This window comes from Ixodes scapularis, unplaced genomic scaffold (genome assembly GCF_016920785.2).
Source record: "Ixodes scapularis isolate PalLabHiFi unplaced genomic scaffold, ASM1692078v2 PGA_scaffold2__306_contigs__length_199485367, whole genome shotgun sequence".
NCBI lineage: Eukaryota > Metazoa > Arthropoda > Arachnida > Ixodida > Ixodidae > Ixodes > Ixodes scapularis.
In genome coordinates, this window is record NW_024609857.1 from 108,368,446 (window position 1) to 108,387,738 (window position 19,293).

The 19,293-nt window shown below is 44.3% G+C and overlaps 1 protein-coding gene across 1 annotated transcript; it reads left to right on the top strand.

The window, feature by feature from the left end:
* Positions 1-897: 897 nt before the first annotated feature.
* On the top strand, positions 898-14,489 carry LOC115316448. Its single transcript, XM_040209799.3, has 4 exons — positions 898-1,673; positions 3,772-4,168; positions 4,275-7,089; positions 13,761-14,489. Exons 1-3 carry the CDS (start codon positions 1,370-1,372, stop codon positions 4,624-4,626), a joined length of 1,053 nt encoding a protein of 350 aa, XP_040065733.1. The 5' UTR covers positions 898-1,369; the 3' UTR covers positions 4,627-7,089; positions 13,761-14,489.
* The last annotated feature ends 4,804 nt before the right edge of the window (positions 14,490-19,293 follow it).

The window sequence follows — 19,293 nt, forward strand, 5'->3', positions numbered from 1 at the left end:
CCAACCGCCGCTAAAGTCAGTCTAGATATGTAAAAAGAGAAAAGAAAATGCATCAGTGTGTTCAGAAAGTTGTGATTGCAGAAATTGGTTTCGATAATTAATACAATTAATTAAACAGGCTTCTGTATACTTGAAGTGTAGGCAAGCGAGAAAACGAAACTGTTCAAAATGTGACGTGTAGCAACTATTCAAATTTATTTATAACCTGCAGTTCACTTTTGCAATGGTTCTACATTAGAGATACGAGCGCTTTCCTAAGGGCAGTAGAGGAAAAGAATATATACGGCTAAATCTTGCACAGTCTTTTCGTATTTATGGAAAATATGACAGTGGTCACCATCCTAATCGGTCACATAAAATACAGCAGTATATAAGCTGGTGGTGTCGACTAGACGTGTGTATAGGAATGTAGAATGTCAATATGTGATGTTGTATCTTGTGCTGTTTCTGAATGCGTTGATGTATTAAATGCTGTGATGTCTGTATGTCGCGTATGAGTGAAGTGTGGCGTGGGATATGTACATACGGCATTGTCTGGCGAGGCGCTGAAAGCAAGAATTGCTGGTTTCTTTTTTTCTTTAGTTTGAGCGCTGTCCGTTAGGTGGCGCGTGTCGCCGCCCAATTCAAGGAGTCGCGCGTTTATGTGTCTACTTATTTGAGTGAAAAACATGGAGGCCTTCCGCTTCTCGCGGCGTTCCATGGCTCCACGTAGCAGCCACAAAGGGTTCGGTCTGGTTCGGTTCTCGGCCTCTCGTCCAAATGGGATCAGTCCCATAGCCAGTTGAATGGGTGTTCCGTGCGGTGAATAGCGCCAAGTGCGTGCACAGACGCGGTGAGGATTACCAGGCGAGCGCCTATCCAGAGACCTTGCCCGTGCCTAGATCTGGGGACAAGGCCAGCGTAGGGAAAAAAAGCTCGTAGGGAGTCCGTTCGCGTGGTCGTGATGATGATGATAACCATGTCATATAACACCTGAGACTGGAGTGAAAGAAATTGGAAACGGTTTGGTAGAAGGAACAGACACAGAAAGGGACGTCTCAAACTCAGTTAACTGGTTTATTTCTCGACCATCCTATATCATGATAGCTTCACCGCCCACTAGCGCCACCCCGGCCTCGCCGCCTCGCGCCTCGCTGTGTTCGTTCAAGTTTCAACGGTTCTCAGTTTGAAATTTGGATTGTTAGTGGTTGCCCCGTCGCTTTTGTGTATGCTAGCTGTACGCCTTATAATTTCGTACAACCGCCGTCCTTATTTTTCTTGTGCTCGCATAACCGCGTCGCGTGGCTTAATTCAGGTGCAGTGCGCTGCCGTGAACGCGATAACCTAAATTTTAAGAAGTTAGGTCTATTCGTATTCGTCTTTCCTTGCTATGGCCGAACCCGCGGAACCTGGAGGAAGCGGTGGTGTTTCTTCCAAGACCGACCCAGATAAGTACAAGTGCAGGATTTGTGACAAGTGTTTCAAGAAAATCTACAACTTAAAGAGGCACTTAAAGGAGGTCCACGGGGAATCTGACGCGAGCTGGGTCACACTTCCCTTTGACAGTTACAGCTTTGCATGTGATCTGTGTCCAACAGCTTCTTTTGCGTTCCATGGGGGCTTGCTGCACCACTTTGAAGCGAAACACGGGTTCGTCGCGAGGCATGAGAAGTTAGAGTTCAATTCGTTAAAAGGTCAGTGGCGCTCGCTTTTCTGGATATGTTGTCGTATTGGAAATTAATCAAAAGTGTATTGGTGGGCCAGTGTGATCATATCGAAAACATTTCGAAAAAAGGATAAGAACAGAGACGTAACAAGCGTTACTATCGAGTATCGACTGACTGATGTACGAAAAGAAAGTCGCTTTGTTAAATTTTTATATTTCCTTTTTTCGTCTAGGAGGTTTGTTACTCTTTCTAGAATCTAGAGCATAAAAATGCAACTTTGCCTTTCTTTGAATCTCAAAATGCCCCACTCTTTTCGATAGTAACGCTTGTCCTGTCCCTTTCTCGTCTTTTTTGCGAATTGTTTACGAGATGCTTAAGAGTTGCCGCGCAGTGCGAGTTTATTCTTTAGTTCCCCTTTGAAAAGTGGTTTCAAAATTGAAGCTTGTGACATCGTATACAGAGCTCTTTCGTTGTGTTGGTGCATGGTCCTCAAAATGCTCGCACACCGAATGCACTGATCAAATCTATGCGTGCTCAGCATGCTCCTGGAAAGGTGGCAATGAGTTCATTGCACGATGTTTCATCGACAGCTCAGAGTAACCTTTAGCCTTTCTTTACTCTTTATTTATTTTGCTCTGGAGAGCTGCGGAAAGGCAGCAGCCCGTACCATGGAGGCCTGCGGTGCCGCGTCTAGTGAACAGGAAAATGTGATGAGTATATGCATGCATGATGTTGACGACATGGATTGTTGGCATTGGGGAGGATGGCAGTCCGATTCGCAGAAGTCCAGATTTCGTCGAGGTGGGTTGGGCGGGTCAGCAGCGAGCTATGGGGATCTGGCAGTCGTTCCATCGGTGCATAAAGGAGCCCCAGGTACATGATGGCGCTGTTACTCACTGGGGTCCACTGGAGTCGAAGCATCGGGTTCGAAGAAGGTAGCCCAGTCAAAGTAGAAGCTGCCGCCTCTAAAGAATCGAGGCCCAGGGCTCAGATTGAGGCACCGCCGTTGCCCGGTGTGTCATCCCCTCAATGTCGTCGAGAGGATGACATACCTTTTATTTGTAATAAGCTGCATGAGAATGTCGCCGTGACAGTCTCGTGCAGCGTCTGTCAGGTGGGTTAACATTTTTTGTAATAAGACGCCGCAGACTGTCGCTGCGAAGCGGCGTAAACACAAACAGGTGGGTGGGTTGATGCGCACCCTAGTGATGCACCCTAGACGAAATGTCCATAAAGCGTGCAATTCGCATAACGAGCATCTATGAAACGATCGTATCGACGAAACGTGTATCCCTGAAAAGTTGTCCACGAAACATAATTCCACGAAGCGAGTTTCGACAAAATTATAAAAAAAACTCTCACGGAGTGGCATGCGCTGCGTAGCCGAAAGCCTATATTTGACGTCATAAATGGTGAATGGGAAACATGGATTTCTTATGTTTGCCAATATTTTTGCACCATATAATTGTCATATTTGGATTCACGTAAGAATTCACCTCCAACTATATTTTTAAGAACCACTTCAGCTTTCTCTAAGGCATGTTACTTTACTAACATGACTTTCAGATCAGGACATCAACAGGATCGCCTCCTAAAGTAGAGCTGTGCTTGGGAATAGCCATGCTTCCACCATACATACCTTATAACATCCTGGAGAAGGATGTTACCACATGCAAATGATTTAGCACCAAGTCATTTGTGTGGTAACATACTTCCTCGTTACATTACAATATGGTAGGTCGAGAAAGAGTTGAATCAACGTCTGAGCCCTTTCTAAGACAAAATGAAATGTAAATTTTTATTCCTTAAGGTAGCGCTTGTTCTCGTGCACTGGCGCTAAAGCTTGCGGTTAGTACAAAAGCTTAAGCACAAACCTGGCACACCTAATTTTAGCGGCTTTCGCCGTTGCCGCAGGTATGTATGATGGAAGGACGGCTATCTGAGGTGTGGACCAGAGGGGTCATAGCGTTACCCTTATACTCATGCTACAGCTAAGTCTGATTAGGGTGTATATTTGGTGAAATAGGAAGCATGTTTTGAAGCAGGGAAGTATGTGATGTAACTGATGTACTACTCTTCATTCAGGCCATTTCCTTTTAAGCTTTCTTTCTTCTCTGCCTGCCAGAATTCAGTGACTGGAGGGAGGCTGAAGAAGGCAGAGAGCATGCTCACTTCGTTCTCCGCAACGGACCCAAAAAACGACCAGGTAATGTCCTGAAGAGGTATTACTACTGCCACCGCTCTGGATCGTTTCAGAGCACGAGCCAAGGTAAAAGACAACTGAAAACCCAGGGCAGTTGTAAGACTAATGTGGAATGCTTGGCCACAATTCGAGTAACAGAGAAAGATGGCAAGGTGACAGTAGAGTACCAGGCAGAACATTACGGCCACCCGAAGGAACTGAAGCACCAGCGCCTCTCAATGACTGAGAAGGAGGCTTTAGCTGATAAACTAAAGCAAGGCATTCCCGCCCGTAAAGTTCTGGTAGATGCACGTTCTTCCGCTGGCAGTGAGATGGGCAGGCTTCATTTGCTCTCAATGAAAGACATTGGCAACATCTCCGTCAAGCATGAAATTCTGACGAAAGAGCGACGGCACAAGAATCAGTTTAAAAGTGTCTATGGGCAGGCTTCATTTGCTCTCAATGAAAGACATTGGCAACATCTCCGTCAAGCATGAAATTCTGACGAAAGAGCGACGGCACAAGAATCAGTTTAAAAGTGTGTCAATGTGGGGGGAGGAACTGAACGAACAGTCAGATTCCCCAGTGCTATACTTTGATATGGAGGAAGGAAATGAAAAAGAGACCTTTGAGCTTGCCCTGATGACTGTCCCTCAGAAAGAACTCCTCACAAAGCTGGGCCCCAAGTTCTTGTGCATTGACTCCACTCATAATACAAATGGCCACAATCTGCAACTGACGACTCTCATGACAGTCGCAGAAGATCAATCAGGCATGCCATGTGCATATTTGATCTAAAAAAAACTAGACACCGAGACTATGAAACGCTTCTTTAAAGCCATAAAGGAAAAAATTGGCAACCTCGAATGCGAAGCATTCATGTCTGATGATGCTGCCGCTTATGGTAATGCATGGGAGGAAGTGATGGGCCCTGCCCAACACCGGATGCTTTGCTCCTGGCACGTAAACCGCAACTGGACTCAGAAGTTGCAGTTAGTCCAAGATAAGCAAACCCGTGACCGTCTTCGCGACGAGTTGTGGGCGCTGAGAAATTGCAAAGATGAGGCTAAATTCCAAGAAGGTCTGACAGGCTATCTCTGTCAGAAACTAAGTGAAGAGGCTGATCCGAAACTAATTCAACAAGTACAGGAGTTTCTTCAGTACTTTGAGCGCTACTATGGTGGCAGAGCACAGTGGGCACTCTGCTTCAGAAAGGGCATTCCTTTTAATACTAACAAGCACTTGGAGGCAATGCACAAGGACCTGAAGTCACACTACATGCATGGAACCCACAACCAGAGGCTCGACAAGCTGTTGATGATCCTCTTCGAACTGACCCGTGACCGCCTCTACAAGCGTCTCAAGTCGCTCGTAAAAGGAAAAACAAATCGGCATGATGCAGCCCTTTTTCGGAGGCACCAGGAGGGGATCAAAATTCCTGCATCAGATGTAGAACAGCTGCAAAATGGCAATGGCTGGCTTGTAAAGTCCCAGTCCCAGGCAGAGAGAAGCTACCATGTTGAAAAGGGCGATCCCTGCTAGAGTTGCGTGCTTCGCTGCAAGGACTGTGACATCTGTATCGACAGTTACAAGTGCACTTGCAATGACAGCCTGATTTCAGCGTCAATGTGCAAGCACATTCACGCAGTAGCTTACCTGGGGCTTCATGCGACGACCGTGGAGGAGGTTGACACCGAGCCAGATGTAGAAATGCCATCAACTACACGTGAAGCAACAGGCTTTACGTTGGATGATGAGCCACAGACTCTCTTGGATGATATTCGGCAGAGTATTGAGGTAGGGATGCAGAAGACTCAACCAAATTCAGGGGACGAGATACGTTTAGCACTGAGTGGACTGAATGAGTCCTTCTCCAGAAAGGAATTGCCAAGCTCTTCAAGCTCCTTGGTGTTGAAATACTTTACCAAGGCCCAAAAATTACTTGACTCTGCTCCAGATAAGACTTCTCCTCCAGATGAGACTTCTTTAAAACCTAGGGTAATCCCGCACAACAAAAAGATGGAGAAACAAGCACGGTACTTTCCCACCAAAAAGAAACGCCCTGGTTCTGGTCCCATGCACGGCAAACCTCCCACCAGATTGGAGCAGCAGCACATCATGGAGGGCCTTGTAGCCAGACAAGTTCCTACAGGGAGAGCAGCATCCGCTCAGCTCCCTGTGGATGTTCCGAGCATGTCTGTGCTGGCCCTCAAGGACCATGACTACTTTGCTTATCAGTAGTCGTGACAATTGGACTACAAAAAAGGGGCAGTGTTCCTCTTGCTAAAAGGGATGGTGTGTTTGACAGCTTGGATTTCTGTCCCCCTTGGAAAATGTCAAGAGATGCTCGAGCTAAAGGCAAGAGGGGCATCTCTTACCATCTTCCAACAGGTTAGGTTCGGTGAGGTATTATACGCTGACCTTAACTGTAACACTCTTTTAACAACCAGGGATTGGCAATTTTATTTCGGTTTATGCGGAACGGTTGTCTTTAAATTAAGGGGTAACCATAGCGCCTCGAAATGTTCGTTCGTAAGCGTCCCCCTCGCTGAAACCAGCACTTTTCTTAATTTTAAATATTGCTGCACAAGAACTTGCAGCTTTTTCTGCTTTGGAGAATGTCAAGAGGTGCTCGAGCTAAAGGCAAGAGGGGCATCCCTTGCCATTCTCCAACAGTCGGCTTCTGTCATAGGCTGACGTTAATCGTAACAGTGTTTTATTTTCAAATTCTGGAAAGGTTTTCTATTTAATTTAACCTGCTATCATAGTGCCTCGACACACCCATTAATTCAGTGTCCCCCTTGCTGCAACCGGTGATCTTTTATTTTAAATATTGCTGCACAAGAATGTGCAGCTCTTTCCGCCTTGGAGAATGTCAAGAGGTGCTCGAGCTAAAGGCAAGAGGGGCATCCCTTGCCATTCTTCAACAGGTGGCTTATGCTATCAGCTGACCTTAATTGGAAAAGTGTTTTAACAGCAAGAGCTTGCAATTTAATTTCAAATTTATGCTCACAACCATAATACCTTGAATTGCCTGTTACATGGTTATTTTTTATTTTGCATATTATTGCACGGGAATGTAAAAGTTGCAGTTCCCGCGATGTGCCAACTTCTTTTTAGTATGCGACCCATATGCTTTAGGATATAATGGTTTTCTTGCTAATAAGTGCCTGTAATCACTGTTTAATTTTTTTGTGAGCCAAGAGGGAGTGACCACTGGCAACCACAAGCATAAGGATCTGCCACAGGAAGCATAATCATGTAAGTCATCATTGTGTGCATGGGATAGTTCTTAACACATTAGATGAAATCCAATTGCCTGCATTTTAAGAAGTGGTAACTGAGAGGGGAGTAAAAGTACAGGAAATCTGGTCAATTGCAGACATAACGAAAACCTGAAACACCGGAAGGGAAAAGGACATGAAAAAGAGGACGACACACACAGAACGTCTTGAACACTGCTGAAGGTTTATTCTAAACCCACACCCTTTTACACCGGTACACCGCAGTCAACGCCAAGAACCCTCGCACCAAGTCACACCTCCAGACTGTCAGCAAGGGTAAACATAAGAAGAAATGCCCTCGATGCTTCCACATGTGCCAAAGTCAACAAACTGACAAAAAAGGAGAAACGTTTGTACTTGCTTGTTAATCACTATCATCGAGACACACAATTTCCAGCAGAACCAATACTAAGAGTTTCTTTTACTACGCATTTAAAGTGATCTCTCTCTCGGCTTATCACCGTGGTGGCCAGTCACAGTGGTGGACAATTGTTGCAAACTTGTAAATGTTCTACAGTTTCTGAACTTGGGGACTGCAGGAGAGCACACTTTTTGGTGCTCCATGATTTTCTCATTAACATAACATCCAGTTTGACCTATGTATCAGAACTTATATGCCAAAGGAATATTATAAGCATCACCATCTTGACATCCACAGGCAAGATTCCTATGCGTTTACCCGCAACCTTTTCTACCTCCTGTGAAAGGAGTCAACCTACTTAATCTGAAGTCTTCAGAAGCACATTATCATGGCCGCTCTTGTCGTCATCTGAGGCCGCCTTGTCTTCAAGAGCAATGTGAGACTAACTTTGGGAGACACATTCGAGGTCTTCAGCATCGCTGCTGTCTGAACTGCTGCAAGAAACTGTTCTTTTACATCACCGCCACCAGCATTCCTTATGCATGCCACCATTTTTAAATTACCGTTTTGAGGCTAAACATATTGCAAAGGTGCAAAACACTTTTTTTTTTTTTTCTGGACTTCTACCTAGTAATGCAAAACTATCAATAGTACTATCGATAGTTGCCAGAAATCTGACTATCGAAAGTAAAAAAACTATCGATAGTAGACTATCGAAAAACTATCGATAGTACTACCAATAGTCGACTATCGATGGTACTGTCGACGATTTACTATCGATAGTTTTGCGACACTAGTAGTTTGCGTCGCTCCCTCTTTTTATCGCTTTATTTATTTATTTATTTATTTTTTTTTTTTTTTCAAGTGGGACACTCACTAGCCCAGGCACTTACCATCCCAACTTTCGTTCAGCTTTCAGTGATGCGGAAGACGGGAGTTTGGGCGTTTGGGCGAGGACAGGAGAAGGGAAGGCGAGCGGTAGGGCGAGGGTAAGACGGGCCGGGGAGGATGAAGCGGACGGAACGCTGGAGAAGAGATGGGGAAATCTGCTTCTCTCTTTAGCGTTCCGTCTGCTTCTCCTCCCTGGCCCGTCTAACCCTCGCCCTACCTTCTTGAGTTGTAACGGACTATAGTGATGCAAAACTGTCGATAGCACTATCGATAGTGGCCAGAAATCTGACTATCGGTAATAAAAACTATTGATAGTCGACTATCGGAAAACTATCGTCTATCGGAAAACTATCGATAGTCGACTATCGTAAACCTATCGATGGTACTGTCGACGATTTACTATCAATAGCTTTGCGACACCAGTAGTATGCGTCGCTCCCTCTTCTCTTTTTATTGCTTTATTTTTATTTTTTTTTTTCAAGTGGGACACCAACTAGTTTATGCACTTACCAGCCCAGCTTTCGTTCAGCTTTCAGTGATGAGGAAGACGGGAGTTTGGGGGTTTGGGCGAGGGCAGGAGAAGCGGAGGCGAGCGGTAGAGGGGCCGGGGAGGAGGAAGCAGACGGAACGCTGGAGAAGAGATGGGGAAACCTCCCTCTCTCTTTGGCGTTCCGTCTGCTTTCCCCTCCCCAGCCCATCTTACCCTCGCCCTACCTTCTTGAGTTGTAACGGACTATAGTGGTGAAAAACTATCGATAGTATTGTTAGTCGCCAATATAGTAAAAAAACTATCGATAGTATGATCGATAGTCGACTATTGGAAAACTATCTATCGATAGTCGACTATCAATAGTTCTCAGACACTATCAATAGTTTTGGAAACACTATCGATAGTATCGATAGTCAATTTATCGATAGTTTTGCATCACTACTTCTACCGCCTCCTTGTGTTAAAAATAGAAACCGAAACCAATTTTTCACCGTAACTTGTCTTTGGCACAGAGAGCGGCACAGCATGAGGGTGGACAAGTGTGACTTGTCATTGGTGATATTTGTGGAAACTCTAATGACGAGCACAGCTCGGAGCTGGGGGTTAAATGGTTAAAGTACACTGATGTAATTTAGCACACAGGTGGAATAAAAATGAGACGTGGCCTGTCCCTTTTTTTCTATCTCCTAATTTTTTTTTCCTTTTTTGAATACAGTCCCAGGTTTCAACCACCAGCTCGCCTGCACTTTAACCATTTCTTTTCAATAACATGGGCCATTTTTAGCTATATTATTAAGCAGAGCTCACCTTAGTAAAAAAAAAAAAAGAAGAAAAAAAAATTACATTTTAGGCCACTGTCTATTTTGGCAAAGGGAAGCAGATAATACATAAACCAAGTTTACTTCCATCCTGTTGCGTTCGTTTTTCAGTCGTAATAAACGCCACGGTGGCCCAAAATGCCGTTGATGATATGGCGCAAAAAAGGAGCGGGAATTTACCCATAAAAAGTGTTGTTTCCTTAAAGGGGCACTGAAGCCATCTTTGGAAACGGTCGTTTTTGATCTTACATTGTTTAAAAGGTGTTCAATTCCTCATACACAAAGTCCCATATTACAAAACTGCCTATTCATCTCAGGACAATAGAAAAACATGTGGGCTCTTTTTTCTTGCAGACTACATAGTGTGGCCCAACGATGGCCCAATGATAGCCCAAGAATACGCGCAGATTCCAAATGATTTCATTCTAACTCGTTTCGAAGAGAGTCTGACGGGTACACATTCAGATAAGACTCCTCTTGTTCAGCGTGGGCGAAGCCATTGCTTGCAGCTCGCCGGCAAGCGCCCTTTGTCGACCACTTCACTCGGAAGAAAATTCTTCTCAAAAAGGGCGTGTCGCAATCTTTGAACATGCTTTTGACGAGTAAATAAGCTACGCATGATTGCGATTTCGGGTTTGTTGAGATGCTTAGAGCGTCTAGATTGAATTGTCGCCACAAAAGGACAATCTCAGAATCGACTTCAGTGCCCCTATAATTGAGGGGGCTCGTACTTCTAAATAATTAATGAGCCATCTAGATCACTTCTGTAGTAAATCGTAGCACGATAGGTCAAGATAGCAATTTATGCAGTTCCTACAAAGGGTTATTCCGCATTGATACTCGTGCTGCAGTTTTACACATCAAGAGACTTGTATGACTGAATCATGCCAGCTGTAAACTAGCTCGTTGAAATTGCCACATAAAAGGTGACATGAGCCATCGACTTTAGTGGCACCAACTTTCTGTTGGAGCACCAATTAGGATTGTCGAAAGCAACGCAGTCTGCTTGTACAACGCCATCAACGCAGTTTGTCTGTACCGCTGACGTTCAAGGTCTGGTAGCTGGCCCAAATTGTCAAGCATCACATACGAGGTTCATTGGCACCAAGTGTCACAACAAAAGTTCACGCACGTTATGCAGCCTCACCAACAAGCATACACCACATACTGCAACGGCAAAAACACAGAGCTCGGCCGCTTCTGTCCACACACCCTCTGCGTATGTGTGGGTAAAGCGCCAATTTGGTAAACTGCACGTTGGTGTATACACTCCACCAATTTGTAATTTATGTGCTGAAGATTTCTACAGAACTTAAGGGGGGGACACTGGCTAGAGATTGAACTTCTGAACTATTCAAGTGATCAGAATGAAATTCGCAGAGGAGATTCAACATCAGGTGTAGGTGTACTGTGCAAACGTTCAGCTCTCTAGGACAAATTTACATACCTGCATGAGGTGATGTGTCATTCTACATTGAGAAATCTATGATATGTAGGGTTGTTCGTTTTCGGGTTTTGTATTTTTTTAAATTCGAGGGGTGACAATCGGGTGCTAATTTTCAAGCTGATAATCGGGGAGAAATCTGGTTTTTTGGGGACACATTTCGAAATTCTGGTTTTTTTTTTGGGTTAAATTTACAAATGTAATCAAAATTATTATTATTATTTTTTTATTTTTTTTGTGGAGAGTTTTACAAGCTTTTTAACGCCAACGCGTTAACATTAGGGGTCTGTTTCAAGCTTGTAATCGGGGGGACATCAGGGTTTTCCAGCTCCGATTGCCGTCAGTCGCTTCAATGGAAGCATTGCCCATGGAATCCTTTTTTCCCTTAGGTGTCAACAAAACCTCGACCGTTGTGAGGCGGAACACAAGGATTCCTACTTGAAAATGCTCACTTTTTTTCATTAAAACGGCTTCACGCATGAAGGCCGACTGTCCCTGCCACCGTTTCCGCACCGCCGCTGTCCCCACTCCTCGGGTGCTCTGTTCGTACGTGAGAGGGCGAGCGGCAGGCTGCAGTTGCAAATAAATGAACCCACAATTACGTTTCTGCAGAGAAAAAATGAGGGTCACAAAATATCATTTACATAGAGGCGGAGAGTCGCATTCACGCACTCTATCGGAGCAGGCACATTTGAAATTAAAGAACTAAAACAAGAACATTTGGAGCAGACTTAATTTTTAGAAACAATCTTACTTGGAAAGTTTAATAATGTTAATTTGTCACAAGACACTTTTTGTTCCAAGAAATGCTAAACAGGCCTGGATTGGCTGCGAAATTTGGGAGCCTGTGCCTTAAGAAATAATTTTCTTTGTTTCTAAAAAGTATTAGTCTTCTCCTAATGTTATTGTTTTAGTTATTTAATTTCAAAGATGCCTGCTGCAATAGTGCGCATGAATGCAACTGTCCACCGTTATGCAAGTACAATTTTTTATGCCTCCAGATTTTTTTTTTCTGGTGAAAAATATGCGCTTTTATTTATACCGAACATTAGGCAAGCAGATCTAAAAATGTCAGTAGACTTTAAAATGTTGACAGCCACCCTTTCGTCAGTCCTATCTGAAATCATCCAAAATTGCCCCAAACTGCACCAAAATATCCCCAGAAAATTTGTTTTTAATTTCTTTTTTCTATATAGCAGTTTCTGCAGCGACACATGTTCTGCTAATTTTCACAGATCCAATATTTTTTTTTTGTCTCCATAGGTTGTTTTAAAATGTAGAGTTTTCTGCTCTTAAGCTGCTCCAAAATGTACATGTTCTGCTCCTGAGCAGCTCCAAAAAATGTTACAGAATTTGTTTTAACTGTCCCACCCAGTCTTGGGCAGTAGCTATACTCCGTTTACCTTCAGGTGGACCGCAGCGGACGCTACGAGCCAGCACAACCGATTCTCCCGCTGAGAGAGTGTTGGGTGACCTTCGGGTGTGGTGCGGCAATGCGCAATGTCACGTGACACTCTGGCCGGGCGCGATCAGCTGGGATGACTTCTTGCGTCAGCCGCGGTCCATCTTATTGCGAAATAGAGTAAAGTTACTATTAATGCATTACCGGACAGTTGTTACTTTTCCCAATAGCTTTGAACTGTAGCGCGTTACTCTTTATTAGCGGTAATTTGTAACTGTAACACTTACTTTTCTATTTGGTAACTGTAACTTTTAAAGCAATGAATGGTCTTTAAAGGCGAGTTCCATGTTCTTCAAATCCGAAAAGGGGGGGGGGGGGTTTGCTGTTCAATTCTTTTTCTCACAAATTTGATGTTATTCATTGTCTATTTTTTGCTGTTGGTCGGAATGCGTGTAGGGTTTCTCAGGGCTTTATGTCGAAGGAGTGACTGCATATCTATGGCGTTTCTAGAAGACCCATTTAGTGCTAAATAGCACATGTAGAAACACTTTCTAAAGGAGGAAGCAGCATTGCAAAGTTAGCGTAGTTTGTGTTCAAGGGAACACAACATAAAGATGTCAAAACAGGTCCTTTGCCGTAAAACCAGTGTTTTTCTTGTTCAAAGAAAATCTCAATTTCTTCTTTATTTAACCGATTTTGAGAAACACTTTTTAAGGGTTACTTCTCAGTGTTTATCGTCGTACTGAAAACATGGAACTCTACCTATAGTACATTGCTTTGAAAGAGCCTTTTCACCCACCCAAGGGTATTGCTGTTTTGGTGCCTGCCACCTGAGCCTTTTTTTTCCTTAACATTCATCATAAGTTAATTCTCCTAACCCTCAAAGAGGTAAGCACCTTCAATCAGTCGAAAATACCAAAGTATGACAGTTGAGCAGCAGGTAAAGAGTGATGAACATTGCTCAGTTTTCAGGGGCAAAATCTAAACATTTTTATTAGGTTTTCATTTGGCTGCCTTTGCAACTAAAAGCTTTTCAACCTCACCGTGATCTTGTGTTAAACAATGAAGCTATTTGTGCTGGACTGGACCCAGTGAAGTATACGTAATTGAATAGAGCTGGAACCGTTGGAACGGTAAGGTCAAAGTTCTGCGTAATTCACCTCACTGGCCATTGTAAGAAAATGTAGCACCCGCTGGTAGATTCTGTGACCTTTTGCTACAGCAATTATTGGTTATGTGCAGATACCTGGACCTCGAGACTGGTGACCTTGAAAGATGTCAGCAAGGATACACGGTGATTTCTTCACCGCGGGGCTGTGCAATTTACTGGCATGGATCTAGTGTCTCACCTCGGAGATCTCCATGGTGTGTAAAAAGTGCCAAGGCTGGTGGGGCAAGAAGTTTATTAGAAGGCTTTGTCATGCCACGGTGATGAACATTCATGACAGGCCCTTCTGCCGAACCAGCTACGCAATAGAGGCAAGCCTGCTATGCCACTGGGACATGGATGCAGTGCACTAGTCTGCGTGTGGCACTGTGGACTCCTGGGGACCAAGCCAGGAGATGGACGTGCAATATTTATATTCCGCGTATATTTAGTCAACCAATTTTACTGTTGACATTGACTGTTGACAAGTGGGACATTCTGTTCGTGTGGCAAAAGATATGCCAGGTATGTGGTGGGGTCCCACAAAAAATAGCTATGTTCTGTCTGGAGCAATGTTCATAGAGACATGGCAAGTTGTGTCAGTGATGGTCGCAGTTTGGGGCATGTTTTGGGTGGCTGCGTGATGGGGTGCTGTGACCGTTGCTGGACAACTGTTTCATTGAGTCACTGTGACAGTGTTTTCACTAGCTTGGGAGGCAGCATGGTAATGCATAAACACAGTGACAGATTTTACTTCGAACTAAAAATGGTGTAAAAGAATAAAACAACTTGCTGCCTCATCGAGGCATGTCTTCAAATGTGAACTAATATGTTGTCTTTTCAGTACCACCTTTTCCATTTTGTTTCATTGAAACCTCGCAGTGAGAGTGACTGAGATAATACAGTCATGTCTTGGCATTATGAATGCCTCCGAGTTTTCTATAATGAATCAAGATCAGAGACAATTCTTGGTTATGAAGTGCAAAAACAAAAAAAAAAACCGTTTGTTTAGCTTAAAAAATTGGGATGAAAGTTTGAATTAGCACTTTTGAGCCTCTTTGTGTCCAGAAGGCAGAACACGTCAGGCTGGCTTTTGCATTGCTCATCCATATGTCGGATTCTTCTAAAATTTCGTGCATCGTCGGTTTACCGACATCAATGCCAAGGTTCTGGCTCTGCACTCCCGTATATTGCAAAAGTTCTGAGGATGTCTCGCTCTTGAATTTGCAACCCCCTTTTTTTTTTTTTCAGCAGGGCTCGTTAAGGGCTAGTTTCCCCAGTATCTTGTCCATCAGCAAACAAATGATGACAGCTGCCACCATCTATGAGCGACGGCGGCAACCAGCCAACTGGTTTGCCAATTGTCTGGTTGCCACCATCCCTCATAGATGGTGCAGCCTTTCCACCTTGCCGACTTGCAGCCGGCCATTACTTCATTCCCACCATAGTACAGCTTCACTGGTCTTCCTTCCTCACCAAAATGGAAAGGCGGAAAGTTTTTCTTTCTTTTTTTAGAACGCAGGCCTCGGGCGCCCGTTTCCGAATTGGTCGACGTCGCCATTACCGCGCGTTGCATTATGGGACGTTTCCCTCCATAACGTTGCGAGGGTAAAATTTTCCCGCTAAATTTACCGGGGAAATTTTCGGTTAATTGAGCCGGAAATCTAGCAAAAATTTACCGCTAATTGGGAGGGGAGAATGCCCTCCTCCTCCTCCTCCTCGAGCTGCGCTCGAATTCAGCATTACAGAAAATTGTAAACATTTTCTTTTTTTTTTAGTAGCACAAAACGTTTTATTTACTTTTCTTTTTACAATTGCGGGGTCTCCAACCGCTTCAGTCTCTCGCCTGCCGTTGTCTTGTTTGTGTTGTAACCGACTAGGGAAACATCTGGCCTTGCCTTTTCTGCAGTCAGGGCACAAAGGATAGGTAAATGTAATTCCTCCCGCACATACTTCATGACCCAAGGCAACAGACACAAAGGTGCAAGCATCTATTTGGCATAAAGTCTGCAATAACCCCACCACCTTTAACGGCACAGGTCTCATCTCAAGACTGGCAACCAATAACCAGGCTTGGACCGCGACAGTTTGGTTTCAGTTGTACTCTTTCTTGCATTACGGGACTTATTTTTGAGAATGTATAGAAAATAACAAGACAAAAATATACTTTCCCCGTTTGTCTCCAAAGCAGCTGTCCATAGTCCAGACTGTGGGTTTCTATGTTAATGAGGCAGAATAGCATAGCGACCGATCCCCCAAAATTTCGTCCATATTCTGGGGTATCCACATTAACCAGACATGACTCTAGAAACCTATTGTCGTAAATGTGTGCAACAATTGTTGCATTTTCCTAGCTTTGTCCACATTGCTCTGTATGTATTTGCATTCCTCTTAAATCGGAATCCCTTTTAGTCAATTTGATACATTGCTCATACTTATGAATATATTGGCAGCAATGTGAACGCTGCACTGTTAAAACCACACGCGAGCAAAGGCCTCGCCCTGCTACATTTCAACAGAATCTGAGGAATTTGTGCCAATGCTGTCCCAAAAGTCCTTTCCCAAAGGTTCTGCCCTGCTACAGTGACGGATCATCCTTGTAGACTTGTGCAAAGTTAGGAAAGCATTGATTATCATTTCGAGTGACATACTACTCACTTCTACGTTTGTATCAAACACTGGCACTGCTTCAAAGCTTTGCAATATTTTTAATTGTTTGATATATTTCTCAGGGGCTAGTTAGCTTAGTGGAGTGTACTTCTCACCGAGCACTGTGTACAAGTGCCACTCGCACAGGGGACATGCATGGCTCTGAGTTGAGCTTTGCCCTCCTTCAGAGCAGGGTAGTGCGGGCAGGCAAACTACCAAAATAGTTATCTTCTTCAAATGCTTGGCTTGCAGAGGTAGCCGATGCGAGTTGAGAATGAGCTAAAAGGTTGCGAGGGAATACTTTGTAGGATGGCGGCTTCCGTGATATACAGAGCCACTCCACATACGACGGTGTAACATACAATCGTCACACCCACCATATGTGCCTTCACGCTGTAGCGTTTGCGCATTGCTGGATGCATCCAGCTTCACCGCTTTGCATTGGTACGCTTAAGAGAAGCTTCGCTGGTTTGCCTACTACCATAGCCTCCTCTATACTCGCAAAGCCTGGCAGTTCGACAACGGAGCCATAGAGTGTATGGTCACAGATTTAGAGCACGAGGATCTGGTAGCAGAGAACATTTCTCGGGGAATCTGGTATTCAGCGCACAGTTTCTGCAGCGGCAAGGACCCGAAACATGGTTTTCAAACCGGACGAGAAAAGAAGCGGTAATGCGAGGAGCACGAGCGGACATTCCTTGTAATCTTGATAGTAAGCGATTCCATAGGCTTCGTATAATTCCCGCTCAAACTTCAGGTAAGTACCATTCGTCAGAACTGGTAATTTCATCGCTCGGGAGGTGCGGTTCGACATCTCCCCGCAGCGGGGAGATGTCGAATCGGGGCGCAGCGACCGCAGCGACGCTTGTGTTCGCTCTCGGGGCTAATAGAGGTCGAAGTCGTTTCGCATCACTGGTCAGACAGACAGGATGCCAGGGAAGGGACTGCGGTTAATCCTTGATGGAACATTTTTTGAACCCATTGAAGACTCTTCGTCCGGAACCACTACCTTCAGGGCTAAGTGCAAAGCCTGCGGGAAATTAATTTCGGAACAAAAGAACTTCCACTTCAAACTTAAAGCCTGATCTCAGTTGGTAACTCAAAGAAATTTTAAATAATGTACTGCATCATAAGTATTTATATTTCATGTCCTCCCTAAAATGTATTCCTGTAACTGTTTTTCCAGACTTTCTGCCCCTTTTTAAAATGTATTTCCGATAGATATCGCGATACACTTTCACAGATATGTTTCAGTGTCAGTATTTTAGCAACTGTTTTCATATATCCCCATTATCTGTATTTCCAAATACATTTTTGAATATTTCTGCCCAAACCTGCAACGCAATGCAGCTGTAAGGTGACATATTTTTACGTTTAGAAATTAGAGGAATGGAATGGAACAATTCAGCCATTCCAGGAGCGGGAATGGGCCCAGTGTCCCCACTCCTAGGAGTTGAATGGAATGGAATTATTGAAAACGCCAATTCCGCGGAATGGAATTGGAATGGAATGGGGGTACCCACTCCGCAACACTGGTACGCACCGGGAATCTAGCACCGGTATTTACGTGTCGGAACGCTTAGACGCCTGTCACCTGTCGTACCTGAGTAACTGAAAAAGAACAGTGATCATATTCAATTCGTCCGCGTCCTAATAGGCGCCTGACTCGGTAATAACGTATCAGCCTAGTAGCGATAAGCGAAATCCGAGCACTCACCAATGGCCGCACTTTCACTAGCCGTATCGAGGTAAGAGATCTTCGCTATCTTCAGTTTCAATTTAACATTTTGAATAACGATGTTCCTCGCACACGATGCAGAAGCTGTCTCGAGCTCCGAGGCCTGTACGCGTGGAACGCCCAACCATTCGGCATCTTGTGACTGTGGTTCCATACCACGGCGTAGATTTTAGTTTATAACGCCGACACACATGTATGTGTTACATGCTTACTGCATTCGCGGGACACCGGTCTACTTACCCATCTCTCAGTGTTGTAGGCGCGACGACGAAGATCACAACAGGGAAAGGCATCACCAGAACTTAGAACGCAAGAATAAAAGCCAAGCGGAACCGTTACAACATGGCGCCGGGATATTTGTAAACATACTCTCGTTACCGTGCGCTGGCTCCCCGCTTCAAAACAAAAATGTGTTTAGCATATTTCAAATCATTTTCGCCACGAAAATAGCTTGATCACTTAAATGTATATATTCACATTTTTCTTTAAATGAAATTGAGAGCTTAATGACTTCGCAATGAAGCACACACTTTCTCGCACAACAGCAAAGCTTTGCTTCACCGAAAAACACCGCTGTCTTGCAGGGAAAGGTGCTTGCCGGCATTTGCACCGGTAAAAATGTCCTGTCCAAACGGCCCTTACGAAATTACAGTACATATGCACTGTTAAGGTACTGGCTGTGGGGATGACTTGTCTGTGGCCAGGAAAGCACGCAGGGTCAGTAGAAAATGATTATTATGGGATAAACATAATGGACACAAGGATGAAGCACAGGACAACAGATGACCTGCAAGTGTAGTTTATTTTATGAAAAGGAAGCATTTTAATTTTATTGCATAAACACAAACACGCATGCCAACCAGGCAGCTGGCAATCACAGGGATAGAGCCTTACAATGTGGCAGTGCTAAACTCCAATGTATGCATTTTTTTTCTCGCTTTGTTTTGTAACGGAGGCTCTCTTCTATCATCATTACTTTCACTCTTACCAACTAGCCCAATCTACCACCCTACTTCAGCTCATTTTGGGGGGCTAGTCATACTTAAACAAACTGCAATGGCAAGATGAATGCTAGCGAGTCCATTTCATTGCCACAAAATTGACGGTGTTGTCTCATATGGTAACAACAATGCACGCTCATATATGGACTGCGTGAGACCATCAAAGTGTGGGCGGTTACTCTACTTGATATCTGGGGACTGAACACAACTGCCTCAAGCTACTCTTAGAGAGAACCATAG